The following is a 19,816-nucleotide window of genomic DNA, read 5'->3' as shown; positions in this document are numbered from 1 at the left end:
AGAGTGAGTAAAAATAGCAGGTATTCGGACCTCACTGCCCAGGAGAAGGTGGCACTGGGTGTGGATTTCTATGACATGAAATGGAGGTGTGAAACATGCAACTTGGGGACTGTGGAACCTTTCCCAGAAAGGTTTTACAGTTAGCAGAGCAGCAACAGGCGTAGGCACTGAGAATGCACCTTGGCTTTTAGACAGTTTTGCTATAACATTCTTGTGAGGTCTGTGTGTGAAGTGAATTTTGGGGAGGAGAATGGGCTGGGAGTCTCATGTGAAGTCAAACCTTGGCTCTTCCACTTAACAGCTGTGTGATTTTACTCTCGGTCCCAATTTCCATTCCTTTTTTGTTTGAGTCAATCTTCCTAGGTAGGCCAGACTAATCCTACACGTGCAATCCTCCTGCCTCAGCCTCTTGAGTACTGAGATCATAGGTATGCTCCACCATACCCCGGCAGCCCCAATTTTCTGATCTGTACTATGAGAGTACTAATTCCAGCCTCAGTTGAATGAGACCTACCTAAAGTACACAGATGCCAAGTCACAAAAGTGACTCGGGATTCTTCCCTGGTATCAATGACATTTCTCTGTGATGAAGGTGTAAGATAAGCAGCCTTGATGGTCCTTTACCTGTCGAAGGTCCTACTCTTTCCTGAATGATTTGTCTTTACTCTTTGAGCCTGTGACATAGGCAAATTTAACCAACTTAAAGGTTCGGTGCCATTGAAGGATTGGTGGATTGACATATCTCCTAGCAACAAAAATCTATGCAACACTGTAAACAGTCTCCACCTCTAATGTATGAGAATGTGTTGGGGGACAACTTTAAAAGAAGAAAGTAACTAAATGTCTTATATTAGATACTTCTATCTTTGCTTTCTTTTATTTTTTTTTCAATTTTTCATTACATTTATTTATTTTGCATATGTGTTCCTGAGGTGTGTGTGCGAGTGGGTGTGCTGGGACCACAGCACTTGTGTGGCATTCAGAGGACAACTTGAAGGAGTCAGTTCTCTTTTTCTACCACGTGAGTCAATCCCAGGGATTGAACTCAGGTCCTCAGGCTTAGCAGGAAGCACTTTTACTCACTGAAACATCTCATAGGTCCTTAGTTTGCTTCCTAATTGATTGCTTAGAAAATACTGCTCAATAAGCAATGTGAAGAGTGGAGAAGGGGCTGGGAAGATGGTTCAGTCTGTGACACTCTTGCTGTATGAACATGAGGACCCAAGTTTGACCCCCAGAACTCAAATCAAAGTCAGGCACGGTGTTAAAGGCCTGTAATCCCAGCCCCAGGGAGGACAGCAGAAATAAGGAGATGCTTGAGTCTTACCGGTCAGCCAGTCTAGCCTTATCTGTGAGGCCCAAGTCCCAGTGAAAGGCCCTGTCTCAAAAAATAAGGTGAAGAGCTATCATGAGGAACAACAAATCAACACACACACACACACACACACACACACACACACACACACACACACACAAATAAATATTAGAGAGAATGGTCTATGTTAACACTGTTTTAGGTCCTGTTGTGGTGGCTTACACCAGCCTGGTTTACACAGTAAATTTCAGGTCAGCCATAGCTACACAGTAAGGTCCTAGCTCATATAAACAAACAAACAAATAAATAGATGGGGGAGGGCATAGAGAAGCCAGCTCGATTTAGAATCTCCCTCCCCTCTTCATCACACCTCCAGACTTTGAAACCTGGCCTCAAGCATATTCTAGCTAAACTTTCAGTCCACTAGATACAAAACAACAAACAGGGACTGGAGAAATGGCACAGTGGTTGTAAGAACTTCCTGTTCTTCCAGAGGACTCCCTGTAACTCTAGTCTCAGAGGATCCAATGCCCTCTTCTGGCCTGTGTGGACACCAGGCACACACACAGTGCACACACAGACATGCCGCCAAAACACTCATACCCATACAATAATTTTTTTTTTTAAAAAAAGAAATAAACAGAAGCACTTGAAGTCATACAGGAGCTCACAATGAGCTTCCTTAGCATACGCTTAAAATGTTGAAACTGTTGCAAGAACACCACATGTAATGAGGAGGGTAAAAGTGTGATGTATTAGCCTCAAGACCCTGCCAGGGTTACTCAAGGAAGGCAACTCTGAAGACTCTTGAGGGACATGACAGGGTTAGGGACACAGCTTAGTAAACAGTGCTTGCTGAGCATGTCCCAGCACCTTATAAACTGTGTGTGGTAGACCTGCCTATAATTTGGGGATCGGAAGTTCAAGGTCATTCTTACCTAGTAAATTCAAGGTTAGCCTAGGGTATATATGACCCTGCACTCCACCCAGAAAAGTATACCCCATTTCGTTCCTTTGATTGCCTTGGTCCTAACCACCAAGACTCATCACCTTTTGTGTGTGTGTGTGTGTGTGTGTGTGTGTGTGTGTGTGTGTGTGAGACGGGGGATGTCCTTCTGTATATATGTTACTCTTATTGGTTGATTAATAAAACACTGTTTGGACAATAGAGGCAGGAAGATAGGAGGGATGAGGAGAATTCTGGGAAAGATAGGCAGAGAGAGACCATGAAGAGGTACCATGTAGATACCAGGAGAATAGGACACACCAGGTGTTCTCTGGTAAGATAAGGCCATGTAGAAATACATAAATTAGTAGTTATGGGTTAATAATTAAAGACAGAGCTCTAGCCAATAAGAAGCCCTAGCCATCGGTCAACAGTTTTATAATTAATAGAGCATCCGTGTGTTTATTTGGGGTTGAAGCAGCTGTGGGACCAGGCTGGAAGAAACTCCAGCAACATATGTGTGTGTGTGTGTGTGTGTGTGTGTGTGTGTGTGTGTGTGTGTGTGTGTCTATGTGTGTGATGTATTCATGTGTATATCTGTATGTATGTGTGTGTGTGTATGTGTGATGTATTCATGTGTATATCTGTATGTATGTGTGTGTATATGTGTGTGTGTGTGTTTCCCATGCCCATGTGTACACAGAAGCCAGTGAAGGATGCTGCATGTCTTGATCAGTTACTCTTTGCCTTAGTATTTAAGACAGGGTTTTATTGAGCCTGAAGCTTTTTGGCTAGGCTGGCTGACCAGCAGGCTTTTGGGATCCACCGGCTTCCCCCACATCCTCACCCCTGTGATCCACCTGCTTCCTCCCATGATAAGATAACAGGCAATACCCCACTTTCACATGACTGCTGGGAGTTTTTGATTTTTATTTTTCTGAGACAGGGTTTCTCTGTGTGACTGCCCTGGCTGTCTTGGAACTCTCTCTATAGAGCAGCTGGCCTTGAACTCACAGAGATTCGCTTGCCTCTGCCTCTTAAAAGTACTGAGATTAAAAGTGTGTGCCACCACTGCCCATCTGAGTGTTGGGATTTGAACTCAGGTCCTCATTCTTGCACAGAAAACCTCATGCCCATCGAGCCATCTCCCCATTCCCCACCCCCCAACTCATTACCATTCAAGATCTACTTGCAGTTATCCTGGCTCTCCACAGTGGCATTAACCTCTGAACACTCAGAGCATTTTGCATGTGCCAGCTGACCTGTAGCTGTCCACTATCAGCTTCATTGATTTAAGGACTGTAAGCTCTTGGAGGATAAAGTCCACGCCTCACTCATTTTTCTGTTCTTCGACATCACACCTAATAGACACTCAGTAAATCTTTGATCAATGAATTAGAACATAATTTACCCACTATGTTAGAAACCTGACTTTATGCTGTGTCCAGAGTCTTGGAGACAAAAATTGGAAGAATTTCAGAATACAACAATAAAACCCAATGTCTAAAAATGTGGGGGACACAAAATGTATATTTGATATGTATGTGGTGGGGGGGCAGTTAAAGAAATTAAACCTAAGGGTAAGGTTCAGTGGTAGAGTACTTGCCTAGCATTTATGAGGTCCTGGGTTAGGAGGAGGAGGAACGAGCAGGGGCTCTGTTTTAGACAGAAAAACACTTGCTGTGCAAGCATGAGGACCTGAGCTCCAGCCTCAGCATTCATCCCTGTAAAAATCATGGTGGCAAGAGCTTGTAATGCCAGTGCTGGAGAGGAGATGGCGGATCCCTGGAGCATGTCTGCTAACCAGCCTAGCCTAACTGGTGAGCTCCAGATCCCAGTGTCCTGTCTCCCATCTCAAAAACCAAGGTTGACAGCTCCCAAGGAATGATACCTAGGTCAACTCCCACATAGGCCTCTCTCTCTCTCTCTCTCTCTCTCTCTCTCTCTCTCTCTCTCTCTCTCTCTCTCTCACACACACACACACACACACACACACACACACACACGTTCAAAAATAATTACAGAAACCTAGATGACAGAAGTGACTTTGAACAGTGACGTGACGTCACAAGATCCTCAAATGGGTAAAGACATGATGTTATAAGAGAACTTGAATTTCTTTTTGGAGCAAAGCAAAGTAAGGCTCTGGTGTTCATGGGGCAGTAAGAGAGCTCTCAGAGTGGAGGCATGAGAGGGTGGGAGGGAAGGCAGAGGGAAGCGCTTTGTGCTCTTCCACCTTTGTGAGCTAGTAGCATATTCTATCTACCAAAGTATGTGAGATATGTCAAGCTTTTAAACTTCTAGATATTTTTTTTCTAAGATTCCAGGATCTATTTTAAAGGAGAAAGGGGGATTTAGCCCAGGAAGGACAGGAAGAAATGGTAGAGACTGGCTCAAACCCGGATTAGGATAGAAAACAAGTCAGAGAGAGAGAGACAGAGACAGAGAGAGTGAGAGCCTTTGATGTCTTGACAACCAAGAGCCATGGCCCGTGGCTCAAGGACCAGACACTTAAATCATGTGGCATTTACTAGCCCAGATTAAAAAAAAAATACCCTTGTGCATCAGTATGTGTACTAAGAATGGCGGGCTTCCAAAATCAGTCTTAACTTTGTGAGGGTAACGTTTGATGGCTTCCTGTAAGAAATGAAGGAGCGTCTCCAGAAGGGGCAGCTTAATAATTTTCTACTCCCCCACTCCCAAATGGCTAACTGGTGTTCCTTTCTCAGAGCCCAAGTTCACACTGAGGGCAAAGGGAATTAAGCAAAGAGGCTGAACCTGCAGCTGAGACTAGAGAGCTGCCAAGGGCCTAATTTTAGGCCCTTGCTGCCCCAGCTGACGGCCTGCACTGCTGGCTTAGCCATGGGGACCACAAGTGTGGCCATGAGCTGGTGCCCGAGTGGGGAGAGCTACTCCCTGGCCATCTGCAAAAGCAATTAGCTTGCTGATGGGTGTGTTTTGAGAGGGACTACCAATAATTTCTCCTTCAACAAATGTTTCTTCAGGTGTTCAAGAGTCAAGGAGGGAAAACGTCAGAGCTTGGCAGACATTCCCACAGGCAGACATTCTCACATTGCTGCTTTCCTGTTTAGCAGAGATCTCCACATGGGAACTAATCCTGGAATTCCTAGGTTTTCATGACAAATCACCTTTGATCAGTGACTCTAAACTTACTGCCACAACCCAGGGAAAGTGTGGTTGGAGACTCAGCTTGATGAAAATGGGCACAGATGGACAGGCAGCTTTGATTTTGTGGGACGTCTCACAGCAGTCTTCTGTGAGGATTTGGGCTGTCCCCTGGTCTCCATATATTTTCCACTTACAAGTTTCATGCTTAATTGTCTTCTTCAGAGGCCAGACAATAAGAGCTGGCATCTTTCAGATCAAAGGGGAAACAGAATATATTTTAAAGTGACAACTCTGTTATCCTGTGACCAGAATAAAACCAGAATAAACTGATGTAAATATAAGCCCTTAGACAGGTCCATGGTAAAATGCACAATCTCTCTAATTACAACAAAGTAATTCTCCTCACACACCACTCAGAAGAACACATCTTAGTTTTGTACAATTCTCATGCCTGTGGCAACCCACCTCAGCAATGGAGATTTTTCTGTCCCTGCAGGTTCAGAGCTGGGCTTATCCACTGGGGCTGTCTGCAGAGCAGACTGCTAACAATGGCTCTTTGCCAGGGGCAACGAAAAAGCAGGCTGAGGTGGTGCCCAGGCCAGGGAATGCAGCCCTTAGAGGAGGATGCGCCCTTGGTCAGGGCCACTGTTGTGAAGATACACAGACAGCTTGGGGGCTTCTCTCCATTTTCCTCTCCAATTTCCCAATACCTTTGTTCTTCCCACCTACTTGCCTCACATCCTAATGTCGATCTGTCCGTGTGTACTTCTACACCTGCCCCAAGCACGCATACACATACACATGCATGCATGCACATACACACAGTCGCACCCCTCTTCCCTGTCTCTTGGCGCTGGCCCTTTCATCTTCTCCCTCAGGGATTGGAGATGTCGCTGCAGGAAGTGCTTGTCCGCCGAGGCAGCAGCCAGCAGAGCCCTGTGGCTTTGACAAACCTCATTTAATTGGGAGGAAGCCAGGAGAATTTGAAAGAACTGAAACATCCACGAAACTCCTTTTATCAGGCATAATTTAAACTCTGCATGGAAAAACCCCTATATGTATAAAGAAAAGTCAACTTCCCTCCTGCTGCGAGCACTCCTCATCTCCCCCCAGCACAGGCAGGCTCCTGCAAGATTCCATCTTTTCATTTTTCTCAAAGTGTCAAAGTAGATTTGGGCTCTGCAGCAGGGTGAACAGAGAAGGAATACAGATTGTTCTCTCTCTCACCTGTGCACACACACACACACACACACACACACACACACACACACACACCTTTAGATAGTGTATACACCAGTCTGTCGGTTGATAGCTTTGCTTCAGATTTCTAGGGAGAATCAAAATCCAAGTTCCTAGGGACACAACGGTTTGGATAGTGACTGTTGCTTCCTAATTAAAAAGCTGGTGCCCAGAAAACCTTGAAGATCTCAGCAGTTCTCAGTGTCCAGAATAATAGGCTCCACAGGAAGCTAACAGGGAACATTTCTTTAAGGAGTGAGAGGTGAGTGGGTGTGTGTGCAGCCAAACAAGCACAGTATGAGATGTAGTAGGGTTAGGTGTTGAGAGGGAAGGATCGTAGGCACAGATAGAAAGAGGAGAGCATAACGGGACAGGTAGGGTGGACCCATACGAGGCACAGGTGCCGGGAAATGGGTGCGAGCTATAGCTTGACTGCAATGTCCTTCATTTGACCCACTTGCCCAACCCCATCCCTCACCTCCCTGCAACCCCCCTCCTGATTCTCCTCAGGCTCCTCCGTCGCTCCTGAATTATCCTCATTTCTCCATAGCTGCCTTCAGCACATGTGGCCCCTGAACATCTGTGGCCGATTAGAGCAGATTTCAGCTGCTTTGATATGATTTGTGCTAATATGTGTAGAGGGTGCCCCGTTTCCCCTTCATCACCTTCTTTTCCTCCCACTCCTTAAGATCCTCCAGGCCAAGGACACGTTTCTTGTTTTCCTCAACTTTTTATAGCAATCCATGTGTTCTTGACACTTAATGGCAGCTTTAATAAATTCTAATGGCTGCCTCTTCTCACAGGGTTAAGTAAGATATTAACCTCAGATGCACGATGATGGTTATTTTTAGAGAACTTAAGTGACTCGCTTTAATAATAAAACTCCACAATAATCCCAAACTAAGAGATTGGTGGCTATTTCACAACAATGTCTGAGGTCCAGGGAAGCTGTGTTTAGGAAGCCTGGCAATTGGACAAGGCTGTGCCTATGCCTCCTGGCGGGCCGTTAGCCCTGCTCCCCAGTACACCCCATCCCCACTCTCACCCCACGTCCACCCCGGTCCCCTCTTCCCAGGCTGACCCCCCAAGCCTTCCTGCTTAGCTTTCTTTTCTTTGGCTCAGGACTTCAAACAATGATTTTCCACTGAGTGGGGATATTTTCAAAGAAACCTCACCTAAGGATATTCTCCCCAGCCCGCCCTCAGCAGCCCAGGCCTTGACCGCACCACCCACATCCTCCTCAGAGCCCTTCCTGGCCACAGTCTGAGAAACCCAAGTAGAGCTCCTGCCACGTGACCCCCACGGCAGATTTCAGATTTGGAGGATGACTTCAGGCGCAGGCAGCCAAGGCTGGTTTCAGGGTAACCCGTGTTTGCAGTGGGCGCCTCTCCTGGGAGGGCACTTTCCTTACCCCAGCGCCCAACCTCCCAGCTTCCTTCTGCGGCATCGTGTTACCAATCAAGAAGGGCCCATCTCTCCTTCCTGACATATCCATGTCACCTCTCGTCTTACTCTCTTGGAAGGGAGAAGCAGCTTGTTAGAAACTTTGGTTTTGCTTCTCCTGGCAGATGCTCGCTAAAGCAAACACCTCAGAGGCAACTTTCATCTCCTCCAATTTCTAAGCATATGCTTGTGTGGGGGGAAGGTTTGCATCACAACAAGGAGGTCCTTGTCACCTTTGCCTACCGTGCTTCCGGGTTTTACAGAATCTTACTCAAAGCTCAGTAGAGACTGGGCCCCTTTGCTTCTTTCTGGAAAGCAAATTGACCTCTGACTTCACTTCTGGTTGTAGACTCTATGATTCTTCAGTGTTGGGGGGAAACACGCAAGATGAGACTTGCTGCATATGCACGCGTGCGTGAACACACACACACACACACACACACACACACACACACACACACTTACCATCAGGAAGCTGGTACAACTGGGATGGAAGGACACTGAAATAATCATGAACGAGTGCTTCCTGTGCTGATACTCGGTCCCTAGGGAAACCTTTTAGCATCTGGGAGGCCAGGTCTTCAGCTTCAGGAACTCCACCCAACCTAGAAAAGTAGAGGGAAGAACCAAAGCTGCTCTAGAGGCTGCTATTCTGGAAGAGGGAGCAGATTAAAAACTGCTTAAGTGACAAGGCTTAACATGTCTCAAATAGGTCCTTCCTGGGCCACCAAAACAGATGGCAAGTGAACAAATAACCCAACACCAAAACTCCTACGTGGCCTGTCACTGGGAGGAAGGGAGACAATGTCTCTGTATGCACGCAAAGGATACAGATTTGTGATTCTAGAAACAGAACTATATTATTAAGGCTTCTTCTTGGAGGGACACTGCAGCCCCCACCAAGCAGGAAAGCCCAGTTGGCAGGGCGTTCCAGGCTCTGGGTACCAAAGACAGGAAGCATAGAGTCCTTCCTGATGGGGGAGACAATCTGGAGAGTGGAGGCAGGGTGGAAATATATATTAACAGGGTTTCTGAAGCTCAGTCCCAGGGTTATCAGCTAAGACATTTCCTTGGTTCCTCTTGAGATGGAGCTGGGCGGTGGCAATAACCAGGTACCCAATCAAGTTGTAGAAAGCAACTATGTTTACTGAACAGCTATCACATGTTAACAGATGGCTGGTTCTGGGAGGCACCAAGCAAAACCTACCCACCAAGCTGTCCCACAAACACACTGAAGGAAAAGGCCCTCCTCTAGGCTGAAGGTTTGAAGTCTTGGCATTAGAAGGTCTGACCTTTGGGAGATAGTAAGGTTATAGGGGAAGAGCCTTCTTGATGGGCTCAGTACCTTCATTGGATGACCTTTGGGGAACCCTTTCATTTCTTCTACCATGTGAAGACATGCCAAGAAGGCATCGTGTATGAAGCACAGAGTCCTCATCTGACATTAAATCTACTGGTGCCCTCATCTCAGACTTCCCGGCTGCTGGAATCTTCTTGTTGATCATAAATTATCCAAAGTATTTTGTCATCTTAGGCTGAATTATCCATCTAAAACACTGTTTGTTCTAACAGCCCTCATCCCTGACCTGGAATGCGAGGGCATGGTCAGGACTGGAGCCTGACATCCTTCATTGAATTGCATGGCCACAAATGAACCAGTCAAATAAAACCTAGAGGGGCTTGCTTAATGTTAAAGCCACACATCAGCATGAAGTAAGGAGAGGCATGTTCTCTCCTTGGACACTCATGATGCAAGGATCTTGGCGGTCTTGTCCTACAGTTGTGATTTGTCTGATTCCCCCCCCCCCCGCATAAAAAATTTGCAGGTATCTGATTCCTAAAATATAAATCTGTCTCTGTATTGCTTTGGAGCCTGTCCTGGCACTCGCTCTGTAGACCAGGCTGGCTTCAAACTCACAGAGATCCACCTGCCTCTGCCTCCCGAGTGCTGGGATTAAAGGAGTGTGCCACCAACGCCTGGCATAAATCTGTCTCTACAAACAGGTTATTAGTCTCTAACTCCAGAGTAATTGTTCCATAGACAAGGTAAAGATGTTTGGAAATCCCAGGGAACCTGCTTACTTGCCGTGGCCTGAAGGAAGACTGGTAGGTTGATCTTCCATGCACCACATGCCCTGTCCAGGCTTCGTGACTGCATAAAACAGTAGCTACTAACCCATCACTCAGCACATGTCATATATATATATATATATATATATATATATATATATATTGTTGTTCTTGGAGGAGCGAGACAGCAGTTTTAACTGCTTTGCACACCCTGCCTCTGAGTATAAGAATCTTCCTCCTCTATTGTTGCTACTGTCCCTCACAGTAGGCGGGCAGGGGGTGGGGGGTGAAGCAGCCTATCATAAATTCATCTGGGTACTCAGCTTTCTCTTGCATCCATAGAAAGGGGAAAGTGTAGTGTTACAGTGGCCACTTTTCTACTGCTCTCACTTTAGGATGTGATAGACCCCACAATAAGAAACATCCATCAGTAGGAAGAAACAATAATTAGGAAAGCTGTCCTTGAGTTGCCTGCCAGTCTAAAACAGGAATATATACACACTTGGCCCGCATTAAAGAGATTGCCATTAAATCCACAGCAAGGTTCATTTCTAGCCCCTTGTACAATTCCATCCCACCTCTGTAGGAACGGTGCAGAAAGGCTGGAGATACCTCGGCTATTCTAGATTCACCTTTCTTGCAACGTTAGTCTGTTGTAATCCTGTGCAGCAGATGAATCCTGGTTCCTCCACTGACTTTCTGGCTGACCCTGGCCAGATGACCTAGTTTCCCTAAGCCTCACTTCCCTCCTGTTTGACACCAGAATGTCACATTCAGAACGAATGTAACAATATGTAGCCCCCAATCAGTGCACGGTGGGGCACATATCCTATGTAACGTTAGTCTTCCACAGAGTCAAGAATTGTCTCATGTGCTAATACAGACCAACCCCATCTAATAGAATTTCCACAACAATGGAAATGGCCTATTTTTACTCAGTCTAATATGGTAGGCACTGTTCATATGTGGTTGTTGAGCCCTGGGAATCTGGGTAGTGCAATTGAACAATTTACTTTAATTTGGAATGGTTTCAGTTTGAGAGCTGTACATGACTAATCTCGACTGCATTAGCAATGCTCCAGGAACCAAGCAGGGACAAAGGAAGTCTGAGCAAAGGCCAGAAGCACAGGAATGGGCAGAGGCAGTAGGTGGGTGATATGTAGTCAGGAGAGTCAGGTGACACAGAGAATTCAAGTCCTATTCGGTGCTAAAAGAAAGACATGGGGGAGAATGCGTGACAGCAGGAAGCCCGTGGCAGAATCGTGACAGTGGCAGCACCAACAGCATAGAGTGTTAAGTTGCTTTGTGGTTTGGAGTTTTAAAAAGCCGATTGTGGAAGGGAGGGGAGCTGTGGAACAGCATAGAGATTCAAGTATCTCTAGGCAGGGTTCAGGGGGCCCAACACTCCTTCTGTTACTGTTTGAACAAGGTGACATTTATTTCAGTATTAAAGTTGAAACAACTAAAAATGGCACTGCTCTGCTTAGAATATGGAGCTGACCTAGCTCCTACTTAGGATGTCAAAAACATATCATTGATATTCTAGGGACTCCAAGGAGCACTCAAGGTTAGAACGAAATTCCTGCCAGCTTTGACTTGGTTTTTGAATGGATATCTTAAAATCATTGATACCCTAAACCTAAAAAAATAAAAAGTGAGTTTTCATTTGCCAATGCCACTCAATTAAATGGCTTGTAGTAAAAATAACTTGCCAAGGAGTGGTGGCATACACCTTTAATCCCAGCGTTTGGAAGGCAGAGGCAGGTAGATCTCTGAGTTTGAGACCAGCCTGGTCTACAGAGTAAGTTCCAGGACAGCCAGGGCCACACAGAGAAACATTGTCTCAAAAAGCAACAAACAAAAAAAATTAAAATAAAATGTCATGATAAAGTGATAAATCTACAGTCTGTTGTGTTTGCTTAGCAGTAATTGTGAATAAAGTTTGCACATCACAAAGGATATAATAAACAACAGTTCCTGGGAACATGACTCCGAAATAGGGGGGGTGGGCACAGGATTCTGTGCTTTGAAAAATAAGAGCATCTTGGGGGCCTTGTCTCTCCCAATAAGAGATCCCCTGGCAGTCTATGGCTCTATGTTTATTCTTTGTACCCCGTTTTTCACTCTAAACTTTTAAAAGTGTACAAATGGTACATATGGCACAATCAAGCCACATTTGGTTAGATTAAACCACTCTGCATATTCAAAGACCAACATTCCAACGTTCAGTTGGGATCTTGGCTGGGAAACTTGCCTTCTCCCCACCTGCAGGAGTGTTTTTCTTTGACATCTGAGCTCCTTTACCCAGCCTCTGATGTTTCGCTCACTGCCCTTTTTGCCTCCTCACTGAAGCAAAAAGAACAGAGCCTCCGCTAATTACTCTCAGATCAAATAATGCTGGTTATTGTAATTGGTCATTGTCCGAAAACACTGAGTGCTTCTTCGCTCAGAAGCTGCCTGGCTCAGTGTAGTTAGCTAGCTATTCCCGGAATGTCTCTATTATCTGTTTTACTTTGCAAAAGAAACTAGGGGTTTGTTGAAAGCTGGTAATAGAAGTCTGCCCTGGTCTGAGCTGAGACCATGTTGAGAGGGCCTGGGAAAGCATGGCCTCCATGAATCAAGTCCCCCCTCCAATGACCACTCAATGATGTTATTTGGTTTCTGTCTGTCAGAGAATAATAAACCCACTAGGTTTTCTTGGAGGCCAACACTACAGCTCTTGGGGCCTGGGGCATGGTTGAGGGGCACAAAACAGTTTTAATGACCAAACTCACTGAAAGTAAAATGGTTCATAAAGAAAAACTAACACCCTCCGAGGGGGCTGGCTCTCCCAGAGGCATCTTCTGGGACTCAGATGGAGGTGCTGGGGGCTGGTGCTCAGCGTACTGAGGTCTGTGGAAATATCTCCCTTTCTCCCTGGTCAATGTGGCGCTTACCTGCTCCAGACAATCTGCAGGCTTTGAGGCTTAGGCAGCGGGAACCATTCTGGAAGGAACACAGAGAAACATTAAAACCGAGAACAACCCTCCAATCGGTTGCCAAAAATATTATTAAAATTCCAAATGCTCTTGGCTTGGAGTAAAAGAGGATTCTAGAAGCAGGCAAGCTAACTACTGACTTTTAAGGCCTCCTCTAGGAATGTTTATGATTCACTGAAAGCTGCTATTAAGCATGAATTTTGTGTCCTCCTCATTCGTATGTTGAAGTCCTAACAAAAAGTATCATAGAATAGGACCTTAAGTGGAAAGAGGGTCCAAGTGACATTCTTATTAGGGTGGGCCCTAATTTAATTATAGGATCCTCATAAAATGGAAAACTTTGGACAGAGAGATATGTATTAGAAAAGATGACACAAAGGAAGATGAGAATGGCTCTCTCCAAGCCAAGGACAGACTCCTGGAGAGATTCTACCTCAGTCTTTAGGCAGTCCCCACCCTGCGGATGCCACACTTTAAGACTCCCAAACTCTAGAACAAGGAACAAGGCATTTCTGTTATTTGAGTGTCTCAGTTTGTGGTCTTTTGGTATGGCAACTTTTACAAACCAATGTGTTAAATAGTCAGTTAACAAGCATATGCCATGTGTAGAGTGTGTGCCAAGTGCTAGAGAATACAAGGAATACAAAGAAACTCCCTTACCCTCCAAGAGCTTATAATTCACCTTGGAGAATAAAAGGGGACACACACACACACACACACACACACACACACACTCACACTCACACACACACACACACTCACACACACACACACACACACACTCACACACACACACACCCCAAATAAAAATTTCTAAGGGGGCGTCGCTGGAGAGATGGCTCGGCAGTTAAGAGTGATTGCTACGTTTGTAGAGGACCTGAGTTCAGTGGCTAGCACCCATACTGGGTGGCTGGCAGTGACTTGTAACTCCAGCTCCAAGGGATCCAATGCTCTCCTCTTGCCTCTTGAGATACCTAAACACACCTGGCACTCACTCATATAAATGCCTGCATATAAACAAAAATAATAAAAAACGAATCTGTAGGGATGGCAGGATGGCCCAGTGGTTAAGCAAGAGCTGTCTGCACTTGCCCAGTATTCACATCAGACAGCTCACACGCCTGTGACTCCAGACCCGGTGGGTCTGCTGCCCTCTTCTGGCCTTTGTACTCACCTGCACTCATGTGCATGCTGTTTCCTCCTGCCCCCATAATTTAAAAAAGTAAAATCAACCTTTAAAATGTTTTTTTAAGCTTTAAAAAATTTAAAATGGATAGTAAAAAAATGGAATGTTATTTGGAACATGCTATATTATTTATATTTGGATACACAAATCTCTTTTGCTTTTGATTATGACACTAGTATCAGCCCAAACTAAAACCACAATGAAAGAGGAGTTTTTTTTTTAATTTTAGAAATAATAACCCAAGTTGATTGAGTTAGCACCTAACTCTCCTAGCTCTTGGGAGGCAGAGGCAGGAGGGTCACCACAAGTCCAAGGGCTAAAAAGGGAGATGGTTTCAACAAACAAACAAGTAAGAATTAGTAATTGGCTTCTGGGTGTGGGGCACATGCCTATGGTCCCCGAAATTGGCAGGCAAGAGCAAGAAGGTGGAGAGTTCCAGACCAGCCTAGACTACCTATGGGACCCAGACAAACAAGCAAACTAGAAATAGTGGTTGAAAGTCTAATGTGCGTAAGGGCCAGAAGAGATGTTGTAGATGACGTCAACTGATGCTGCTCATCAAATCCCTCCTCCCACATACACACACAACACACTTCCTTTTTTTCTTTCTTGACACAGGAGCTTAGACCAGCCTCAAACTTCTGATCCAGACTAAGGAAACACATTTTAACTCTAATTTAAGATGGCATTTCTGGTCTTTCCTTTTCTTGGATCCAAAATATGATTGTTTTGGTTTTTAAAATCCCTTCTTCCACATTCTATATTAGTGGAATAAACTAAGACTGTGTATCATGGCTAAGGATTTAGTTACCCTTAGGCAGACAGCCACTTGGATAACCCTGGCATGTGCCTGTTGGTAGGTACCCAGAAAGACCTAGAAGACTACTCAAAAGTGACTGGGGCTAGAGGGGCTCATTCTGCATGCTGATGTATTCTCTCTCTCTCTCTCTCTCTCTCTCTCTCTCTCTCTCTGTGTGTGTGTGTGTGTGTGTGTGTTCTCTCTCTCTCTGATTGATTTTTTTGAGACAGGGTTTCTCTGTGTAGCCCTATCTGTGCAACTCACTCTGTAGACCAGGCTGGCCTCAAACTCACAAAGATCCTCCTGCCTCTGCCTCCCGAATGCTGGTGTGCACCACCACTGCCTGGCTTTATTTTCTTAAAAAAATTAAACAAAAAAATATACAGTTAGCCTTCTATATCCGAAGGCTCCTACCCACAAATTCCCCATGCATCCAATCAATCATGAATTGTAAAAGTACATAATTTTTAATTACTGGGCCAGACATAGGGACTTAAACATATAATCCTAAAATGGGGGGGGGAGAGGGGGACGACAAAATAATGCAGGGCCAGCCTGGGCTACATAGTGAGACTCTTGTCTCAAACAAGAAATTAAAAAGCAAATAAGCAAATTGCTAGGGCAATTATAGTGAACACATACAGAATTTTTTTTTATCATTATTAGGGGACACTAAATAGTACACTTTAACAATTATTAACATGGCACTTACATTGTGTTAGGCAGTGGAATCATGCTCTGAGGACTCCAAGGGATGACACTATTAGTTTTAATTTCAAGAGTAAATTCAATTACACGTTTATTTACAGAGCTAAATTGTAGAGTAAAAAGAATGATTGCAGCCGGGTGGTGATGGTACATGCCTTTAATCCCAGCACTTGGGAGGCAGAGGCAGGCGAATCTCTGTGAATTCGAGACCAGCCTGGTCTACACAGCAAGTTCCAGGATGGCTCCAAAGCTACACAGAGAAACCCTGTCTTGAAAGGGGGGTAAAAAGGTCAAGAAAGCTCTTGAAACTGAGTTCCCAAGGTCAGGTGGTATCAAATGGGACGGTGCAGCTAGCAGTTTAGTGGCCCTGGTGGGAACTAAGGGGTTACTTATCTATCAGGCTACTCAGTTCACTAGCCTGTGCCTACATTGAAAATAAACTAGTAAAGACAAGACTGTCTGGAGTCTTGACTATTGTTTAGTGTTTATTTACAAACTACTTCCTGCTACCGGTTTGCTATTTTCTCCAGCAAAAAGAAAGATGGGAAAGAAGGAAGGAAGGAAAAAAGAAAAGGAAAGAAAGAAAAGAATGGTTCCTCATTCAATCACATCCCAGCTTCCAGCCAACAGAACAAAATCATTGAGACTTCCAGCAAGTTACTTCAACCATGGTGTCGTAGCTGCTTTTCTTTTGCTGTGCTAAGCCACCGTGACCAAGGTAGAGTATAGAAGAGTTTACTGGGGGCTTAGAACTTCAGAGGGTTGGAATGGAATCCATGGCCGTCATGATGGGGAACACAACTGCAAGGAGGCTGGCACAGTGCCAGAGCAGGAGCTCCCTGGGTTTGGCTTGCTTTTGAAACCTCAACCCAGTCCCCAGTAACACACCTCCTCCAAGGAGCAACACCTCCTAATCCTTCCCAAGCAGTTACACTAACTGGGGACCAAGCATTCAAACACATAAGCTGATGAGGGTCATTCTCATCCAAACCATCACCAGGGTGACCCTCAGTTATGGTTTCCTGCTGTACATGTTGTGAGACTTGAATAGTAAGACTGTTCATTTGTTCCTCGGCTTCTTCCCTTCTCTGGTGGACTTTGCTCCCCCAGCCCCTTCCCAGCAGCCTCTGGCTTGGTGTTCTCTTTGGAAACCTGTGACTGTTTCCATCCGCTGAAATTGTAGCTCTCAGTCTTATCCATCTACCTTGATTTGTTTTGTGTACACAGTGTAAGAGGTGTTGTTTTGTTTTTTTGTTTGTGTGGGTGTGTATGTATGTGTGTGTGTGCACATTGTGGCACATGTGTGGAGATCAGAGAACAACTTTTGGGAGCCACTTCTCTCCTTACACCACTGGGTCCAGATTAAACTTGGGTTATCAGTCTCGCACAGCAAGTGGTTTTACCTGCTGAGCCATCCCACTGCCCTAGAGGTTTCTTTATTTTATTTTATGGCATGAGTGCTTTGCCTGCATGTATGTTTGTATGCATGTATGTTTGTATGTGTACATGTCTGGTGCTCACAGGGACCAGAAAAGGGTACCAGATCCTCTGCAACTGGAGTTACAGACAGATGTGAGCTGCCACACAGATGCTGGGAATCTAACCCAGGACCTGTGGAAGAGCAGCCAGTGTTCTTAACCTCCGAGCTATCTTCCCAACTCCAGGTTGGCTTAATAACAGGAACAGAAAATCCCAGCTCAAATCTCTCTGCCACTCAGGTGCTGTGGGACTTGGGGATGAGGATTGCTCAATGTGTCCGGGGAGGCAACAGAAAATTTCCATAACTGTAAATGGGAATCATTTTTTTAGTTTCCGGAAAGATTAGATAAGGCCTCTGGCATGTAATTCGGACCAGCTACTGGTCTCGTTGCCTTTCTTTCCCTTCTTTGTTTTGCTCTTGAACCCAGTTTTAGGAGAGGGAGCATGGTTCAGCATGGTAGGGCTGCCTCACCTGCAGAACTTTTAAAAGGAGGCAGCCTGGCTCCACCCCCTGGCGAGTCTGATTTAACAGGCCTGGGAGGGGCCACACATTGGTTAGTTGTTGTGCTGTTATTATGTCTTTAATAGACTCCAGATGTTTCTAGTGAGGTTAAGACTGGAGGAGTGCTGATCTAGCCAAGAAAGCAGGGTCTAGCACTTGCCAGCAACTGGACATGCTTCCCTGAACTTCACTTCCTCATCTGCAACAACTCAAGAGGCTGTTGTGAGAATTCCGTTAATCAGTGGATATAAAAATTGCAGAACACAACATCAAAACAGGAAAGAGAGAATGAGGCAAGGGCAAAAGAGGCTCCCAGAAATCCCAAAATGGATACCCTTGAACCCCAGGAGGGTGACATTTTGAACTTGAGCTCTCTGTCTCTGGTTCTGCATAGACGATATCCTGACTCCTCCCACATCTACTCTGTAGCTACATCAGCAAAACAGCCAGGGTTAGTTGGGGAGCTGCTGTGCAGCAAAGCCAAGTCCACAGCCTGCTGGTGACCTACTCTCCCACATGGATGCAGACACCCACACGCAGCATGACCTTGCCTCTCTGCCATTAAGTTTCAGCCGATCAATGAGAGAAAGGTCCACAGACAAACAGGCATCGTACACGGGGTCTGTTACTCTGGTTTCAGTGGCCTCTAAAAATAATAGGTCTAGAGGCCGTGTGCTTCCCTCCTCCTCCCAAAGATAATAGTAAATCGTTAGGGCAGCCTTTCCTCCATCTCATCAACAGCCTTCTTAAAGAGGGTGAGCTCTTATTTGAGTTCAGTTGGAATCCAAGGAAAGTAACACCGGGTTTGAAAAAGTGCGCTGGGAAAAGCAGAATATTTAAATTCCCAAATGAAGTCGAATTTAAACGAGGGCAGAGCAGCTGCTCTCCTAATAAAAGGTAACATAGGGATTTTTTTGGTTTGTTTTCTTGTCAATGTTTAATAGGACCCATTTCACAACTGACTCAAGTAGGGGAACCTTTAATCACTAGAGATTTGTTGATTGATCAATTGATAAAATATCACGTGGATGGTTTGAGACTCGGCTCAGGGTAAAACCTTTTCTGGTTACTAGAGTCTCGCCACGGTTGCCCTAAGGTTATCTCATAGTGCAAGTCTGCTGAACTACACCCCTGGAATTTCCTGAACACAATGCATTCTTGAGATATCACATATTTATATAGTTGATAACGCTGCTAGCCTTGATGTTGCTATCTCCGGCAGCAACGTTCAGAGCTCAGAGCGTACTGCAGAAATCTGTAGCTCTCTCTGCTACACCTGTACTGCACCTCCCTCCGGGAAACCCCTCCCCCACATCCTCTGGGTTTCACTCTTCCTCGTGGAGCTGGCTTAGGAGCTTGTTTAGTCTTTGACCCCAGGATCTTTATCAGGCTTCAGGGATCTCTGGGAGGGGGCACCTTTGAGGCCCTAAAAGTCAGGGCACTCACAGATAAGGCTTCCTGGTATTTAAGGCTCACACTCCAGTTAATATGTCTGGCTTGTCATTGGTGTAACCCTGCATGGAAACGTCCTGTGAAAAGCTACCTCACCCTCTGAGGCCTGTTCCTAAGGTGAAGAAGGAGAAGCCAGGCCGGACTCCGGGGCTTGGAGACCCAGGAGGAAATCCTGGTAGTCAGGGCTCTACCCGTGCTTGGGGGCAGAATCCTGGCTGTCATCCATCCACTCCCACAAATGACGTTCTAGCTTGATCACACTTCAGCATTTATCATACTTGATGATGGGTCGTTGGGCATTTGCCCCTCCCTGTGTAGCCTCCACATGCTCAACCCTGGGCTCACACCTTACGGTCATGTGATTTCTGTGGCACCGTTATTAATAATTAGCCCTCTCCTGCCCCTCTGGTTCTTCCCCCTCAGCTTCCAGAGTCCTGTCCTTGGCCCATTGCTTCTTGCCTGGTCAGGGTCAGCCATGGCCTTCTCTACACCGCCCTCCCTAGGCTAATGTTAAATGCACACATTATTTATTCTGTTTTCTAGAATGGAATCTTTTCAAGTTGGAGTTTA

The 19,816-nt window shown here is 45.5% G+C and overlaps 1 protein-coding gene across 2 annotated transcripts in view; it reads right to left on the bottom strand.

Moving 5' to 3' along the window:
• Cdk15 (cyclin dependent kinase 15) overlaps nucleotides 1-19,816 on the bottom strand; it is a 99,422-nt gene that overhangs the window by 11,169 nt on the left and 68,437 nt on the right. For both annotated transcript variants that reach the window (XM_027396989.2, XM_027396990.2), the window contains exons 11-12: nucleotides 13,079-13,127; nucleotides 8,538-8,677 (exon numbers count right to left, since the gene is read on the bottom strand). In XM_027396989.2, the coding sequence (XP_027252790.1) occupies nucleotides 8,538-8,677; nucleotides 13,079-13,127 (189 nt within the window). The remainder of the gene's footprint in view (nucleotides 1-8,537; nucleotides 8,678-13,078; nucleotides 13,128-19,816) is intronic.

Source organism: Cricetulus griseus, chromosome 2 (genome assembly GCF_003668045.3).
Source record: "Cricetulus griseus strain 17A/GY chromosome 2, alternate assembly CriGri-PICRH-1.0, whole genome shotgun sequence".
In the NCBI taxonomy this organism is placed as follows: domain Eukaryota; kingdom Metazoa; phylum Chordata; class Mammalia; order Rodentia; family Cricetidae; genus Cricetulus; species Cricetulus griseus.
Note: the sequence above shows the minus strand (reverse complement) of the source record. Positions and strands in the feature narration are given on the sequence as shown.